The 6,151-nt window shown below is 37.0% G+C and overlaps 1 protein-coding gene across 2 annotated transcripts in view; it reads left to right on the plus strand.

The window, feature by feature from the left end:
• The window catches only part of NT5DC1 (5'-nucleotidase domain containing 1), a 133,790-nt gene extending 127,639 nt beyond the window's left edge, over positions 1-6,151 (plus strand). For both annotated transcript variants that reach the window (XM_039222570.1, XM_039222571.1), the window contains exons 11-12: positions 1,950-2,118; positions 5,830-6,151. In XM_039222570.1, coding sequence (XP_039078501.1) covers positions 1,950-2,118; positions 5,830-5,945 — 285 coding nt within the window. In that variant the 3' untranslated portion in view covers positions 5,946-6,151. The remainder of the gene's footprint in view (positions 1-1,949; positions 2,119-5,829) is intronic.

Genomic DNA, 6,151 nt, shown 5'->3' on the forward strand with positions numbered 1-6,151 from the left:
TGAAGGGAATCAAAAGTACAAGTTTCTAGTTATAAAATAAATAAATCTTGAGAACCCAAGGTACAGCATGGTAACTATAGTTAATAATATTGTATTGCATGTTTGAAAGTTGCTAGGAGAGTAGATTTTTAAAGTTCTAATCACACACACAAAAAAGTCTTTGTAACTATGTATAGACTTACTGTGATCATTTATTACTAATATATATATATATAGAGAGAGAGAGAGAGAGAAAGCTTCATTAAAAACTCCAATATCAGAATGAACAGAATGTCTTAGTCCTTTTGGGCTGCTATAACAAAATACCATAGACTAGCTGGCTTATACACAACAAACATCTATTTCTCACGGTTCTGGAGGTTATTAAGCCCAAGGTGATGGTGCTGGCCAATTCAGTATCTGGTGAAGATTCACTTGCTCATAGACCCTCATCTTTTCACTGTACCCTCACATGCCAGAAGAGGGAAGATAGCTTTTTTTATAAGAGCAGTAATCCCATTCATGACGGCTCCACCTTCATGACCTAAGCAACCTCCCAAAGGCCTCTATCACCTTGGGGTTAAAACTTCAACATGTGAATTTTGGGGAGGCACAGATATTTAGACCATAACAGCATCCACATTACATTAAACCAGAAAGAGTAGATAAATCTATTTTCCCGTTTTCATAGGATGAGAGAACAGCCTAGATTTTAAAATTCAGTGTTTACATAACCGTTATCGACATACAGTATATGTGATGTGAATCCTATCTTTTCCGATTCGTTGTTTTGGGAAAAGATAGTGAACTAAAGAATGAAAATTTTATTATCTTATCATTGCTTATTAAACACTGAGAAATTCAAATACACCTTTACTGTATTTAGAGAATCAAGGATATTCATATTCTATACTGCTTTTAAATATCTTTAGTGAAACTTAAACAGGTTCTTGCTGATTGGTTTCTAAATATCATCATTCAAAAACATTCTCTCTTTGGGGCACCTGGGTGGCTCAGTCAGTTAAGTGCCTGACTTCAGCTCAGGTCATGATCATGGTTCATAGGTTCAAGCCCCACGTCAGGCACTGTGCTGACAGCTCAGAGCTTGGAGCATGCTTTGGATTCTGTGTCTCCCTCTATCTCTCTGCCCCTCCCTGCTTGTGCCCTGTCTCTCTCTCCTTCAAAAATAAATAAACCTTTAAAAAAAAAACAACAACAACAAAAAAAATCCTTCATCAAATGAGTTACAGCACAAAGAATTATGAATCTAGAGGCATTATTTGAGACTCTATAAGTGTTCCACAATGAAACTTTCATCACAAAAAGATGACAGATTTTATAATCCAGATGATATGGATAGATGGGAGTTTTTACCATTCTTTTTTGTTTTTGTTTTTTTGGGTTTTTTTTGTTTTTTTTAGTTTTTACCATTCTTAATTGTATTCCATATCCGTAAGACACTGAGGAGTATTTTTTTAATAAGTCTTTTATTTGGTCTACAATTATTATGTCCCTGCTCTGACCCAGGCACTAATAAGCCTTAAAGTTACACTAATACATAAAAAAGTTCCTAAGCTTGTGGAGTTCATTTTCTGTCAAAAGTGAAAAGTAAATAGTATGATAAATAAAAGTATTTATGAGAAGTAGAATATTAGGGATAAACTCAGGAAAATGGAAGACCTAAACTAACCTGAGGGTGGGAGGGCCAGGAAAATGTCCCGGCCTCCAGGCCAGATTCCAAAGGATGAGAAAAAGGGCTCCCAAACAAACCAGGGGAAGATATTTGTGCCAGGGGAGGCAAGAACTTCTAAGCTTGGTTTCCCTTTGTATATAGAATACAGTTTAGTTAAAGTTTGGAATTTAGTTAAAATTCCTAGAGTTTTTCTATTTTGATTTACTTAATGGGGGAACAACTTACAACACTGAAAATTAATCTTTTTTTTTTTCATTGTTCTGTCCTCTTGTTTCAGGGACCAAAGGCAAAGCCTCTAAATACATTATCTAAAAAATGGGGCTCTTTTTTTATTGATTCGGTTTTGGGACTGGAAAATACAGAAGACTCATTGGTTTACACATGGTCTTGTAAGAGAATCAGTACTTACAGCACTATTGCAATTCCAAGTATTGAAGCAATAGCAGGTAAGTGGGAAAATACTTATAAAGCTTTAGCTGTTACTAGACATTAATGACTGTAAGTACTAGAATTCTTGCCTTCAAAAGAAGAAAATTTTCCCATATTTATTTTTCTTGGGATACACCTAGTTACGGCATCTTAAGGAATTATGACCTGCCTGTCTCCTGGAGCCACCTATAAAAGCTGGACACCCCCCCCCCCTTTTTTTTTTCTTAAGTCTGCTTGGAGTCATAAGATAAAAGGAAAAATTACCAGGACAGGATGCTAAAGAGGCCACATAAGAGGAACCTGACTTTGGGAGCCCCTTTTCCCTCACTGTTGGCTAATTCTAGAGAGGGCACCAGAGAAAGTGAGTGGGCCTTTCATCAGCTGAAGCTAATGAGAGACTCGGGGACAGGAGGTGGAAGGTAGGGTCTGCAAGAGAGGTGGGCCTGATACACACTCCTAATCTGTGTCAAGACCCTGAATTTACCTTAGAGTAAATATAACTGAAGCTCAGTGTTAGATGAGCTAAATACCTAAAACCGCATTGACAATATTCTCTTTTGAGGAAGGTAACATCATTCTAGCACTCAAAGTTTTTCTAAAAGCAAAACAGTATAAGGTTCAGCACATGATGAAAAATAGCCAGCCTGACCCCTGTTAGAAGACTGAAGATGCAAGAGGGAATATACAGCAACAAAGGGACAGATACGCGAATCAATTATATGAACATTTACTATTGGAATAATAAAAAAAAAAAGTCCTAAGAGGTTTAAAGGAAGAATTTTAAAACATGCTGCCAATAGCAGTGGGACAGCTGGAATTAAAATGCTCTAACATCTTTGTACTATATGGTAGGGCATAAGAGTATACTGATAACATACAAAATGCATGTGTAATCTCTAAGATAACTACCAAAGAAACTGAAATAAGATGCATACTGAACTAATTATGTCAAATAACTTAAAATCTAAAGGAAAACAAAAATGGGAAGAAAAGAGACTATGAAAAATAAACAATACAAATGGGAGAGTTTTCACTAAGTTGATAGGTTTAAAGCTAAGTAATTGTATTAAGTATGGATGGCAAAATTCTCCAGTTAAAGGCCTGAATGAAATAACAAAACCCAACTATGAGCTGTTCACAAAAGATGTCTCTGAAATATGAGGACACAGGGGCGCCTGGGTGGCTCAGTTCGTTAAGCGTCCAACTTCGGCTCAGGTCATGATCTCGCGATCCGTGGGTTCGAGCCCCGCGTCGGGCTCTGTGCTGGCAGCTAGCTCAGAGCCTGGAGACTGTTTCAGACTCTGTGTCTCCCTCTCTCTCTGACCCTCCCCTGCTCATGCTGTCTCTGTCTCATAACTAAATAAAAACATTAAAAAAAGTGAAATATGAGGACAGTTTGAATATCAGAAGATGATAACAAAAAATACCATGTTAATGATAATCAAGAGTTAACTATATTAATGTGAAATAAAGTAGACATCAAGGAAAAATTCATTATTATGAAAGAGAATTACTTTGTAATAGTAAATTCTATTTTCAGAAATACATATCTGAAAGTCTGAGGTATTCACCAGAGCCCTTCTCATTTCTCAGGTCAGAACTTAATCCCTCCCTGTTTTCTTAAAACCGAGAAACTGCTGAAAAATCCACTCTGCTTTGCAGAGGTATATGCTTGTGCTTACTTACTAGTTTCCTGAAGTTCCCCTCATAATTTGGCAATGGGCCTGAGGAGCAAACCAGTAGAGCCCAGTTCTCCAGCCATACCTTCACAGTAGATTCCTAGCCCCCCAGTTTCCGTTCCTTCACAGCATATTTCTAGCCCCCCGGTTTCCATTCCTTCACAGCAGATTCCTAGCCCCCTGGTTTCCACTCCTTCACAGGCTAGGTTCCTAGCCCCTTGATGTGTGACTGCAGCCCTTCCAGATTGCCAAAAGCTCTACTCGTTTTTCTGCTACTAGGAATGCACCTGCCCCCAGCAGGAATTCAGGGACCTAAAGGGAAAAAGCTGTGGCTGAATGTCAGCTCACTCTCTGCTTGTTATGCCTTCCCAGGAACTGGGTCTTCAGGTCTTAGTTGCCTCTCCAGTGATTTCACTCTGATGTTTATATTCTGTCTAGCTTTCCTAATTGTCCTAGCTCCAGTTTAGAAGTGAAAGTCTACTTCAGTTTTTTTTGATCCTTAGATTTTTCTTTCTTAAATTGGGGGTAATATCAAGCTGCATTTCCTCCCTCGCAGGATAGATGTAAAAAACAGCAAAGCAAGATGCTTATCTTATTTCAAAGTGATTCACATTTTTAGTGAGAAAATAATGTGATAATGGAAGCCAGTGAATTAGTGTATAGTACCTGGATAGAAACTGGGTCAATGGGATATGGTTATGGAATAGTAAGAAAGTCAAAGAAAAGTGAATTTTCATTATTCTAGGATTTCCATATTTCTCCAAAAAATTGGAAAATAACCCCCTCTCTGTCTTCTGGGGTAACAACCTCTCTTTAAAGAAGCAATAATAACATTACTGCATCTCCCATTTTTTCATTTTCCAAAAGCTTTCTTTCACAGCACCCAGGGAAAGAACTTGGTGCAGAGCCTGTCTTCTAACTTTTCTCAAGAGAAAATACTAAGAAGGACTTAATAGTAGTCAAACAAAGCTAGGCAATGTTCCTTCTTCCCAATCTCTAGCATTTCTTTTTTCTTCATAAGGGTTAACAACTACTACCATCAATGCCTTGATGGTTCTCACTGGCATTTAATGTAAATTATAATTTTTCTGCTAGTGTCATTTTCAAAATATTCCGTACTTCCAAATGATGTTTTACTTGTGAAATTTTTAAATTTTTTTAATGTTTTATTTATTTTGGGGGGGAGGGGACTGTAAGCGGGTGATGGGCAGAGAGAGAAAGAGGAACAGAATCCAAAGCAGGCTCCAGGCTGTCAGCACAGAGCCCGATCCGGGGCTCCAACTCACAAACCGTGATATCATGACCTGAGCCAAAGTCAGACGCTTAGCCAACTGAGCCATCCAGGCACCCCACTTGTGAAATTTTTTAAATAAGGATTAATGCCCAGTATGTGCACATGAAATGAGTATTGTAACATGGCATATATTATAATGTTTCATTTATAATATTTCTAGCAATGTTTCCTTGGAAGACACTGGGTTAGAAGGTATCTGAAGGCTAGCTTTTGAGAAACTTCTATATAGATGTCATAATGTCTCACCGTCAATAAAATGTGCATTTTATGTTCTCTCTCCCAATTTCCCTTGTGGCTCTGTGTGTAATGCTTATATGGAGAAAGTTGCCACGTTGTGTGCATTAAAATCCTTATTTATCTAAGCATTCAAAGATTACTCTTAGTAATTCTCTTATTACTAAGGGCCATGAAGATTATTAGTTCTCATTTACCAGTTCCATGATGCTCTGAGTAGGGCCTGAGAGAGTTTTAAATTTCAAAATAAAAAAAATCCGATGAGCATTCCTGCTTTTTTGTTAACTTCTGTACAGTGACTGTTATATATAGTTAGATCTCTGATGATGATTTATAATACATCTAAATGTATTTTGACTTAAATTTTATAGAGAAAGACATCTATATTTTAGGCACAACCTATTCAGGTGACAGAAGAAATTAAAATCATGAAACTAAAAAATGAGTTTTGATTTGTTTGTATTTATGAACAGCCTTTTGAGATTTGCAGAATAATAATACTGGGGTTTTTTTTTCCCCAGAATTACCCCTTGACTACAAATTTTCAAGGTTCTCTTCAAGCAATTCAAAAACAGCTGGCTACTATCCAAACCCTCCATCGATCTTATCAAATGATGAGACACTGACAACCAAATAAACTGTCTCTACTGAAAAATGAAGAACCACATATGCAGCAAATGTACTGTAAAAATGTTAATTTTTGAAAAATACTGTAAAATGCTTTATAGAAACAAATTCCTAATGATAACTAAGAATTAGATGCTTTTCCATAAGTCTCCTTTCTGTAGAGATCGTCTTGATGCCCAACAACTCTCATTATATTAAAATCTCAGTGTCTTAGAA

The sequence above is a fragment of the Hyaena hyaena genome, unplaced genomic scaffold (genome assembly GCF_003009895.1).
Source record: "Hyaena hyaena isolate Hyena2069 unplaced genomic scaffold, ASM300989v1 scaffold_1159, whole genome shotgun sequence".
Lineage (NCBI taxonomy): Eukaryota > Metazoa > Chordata > Mammalia > Carnivora > Hyaenidae > Hyaena > Hyaena hyaena.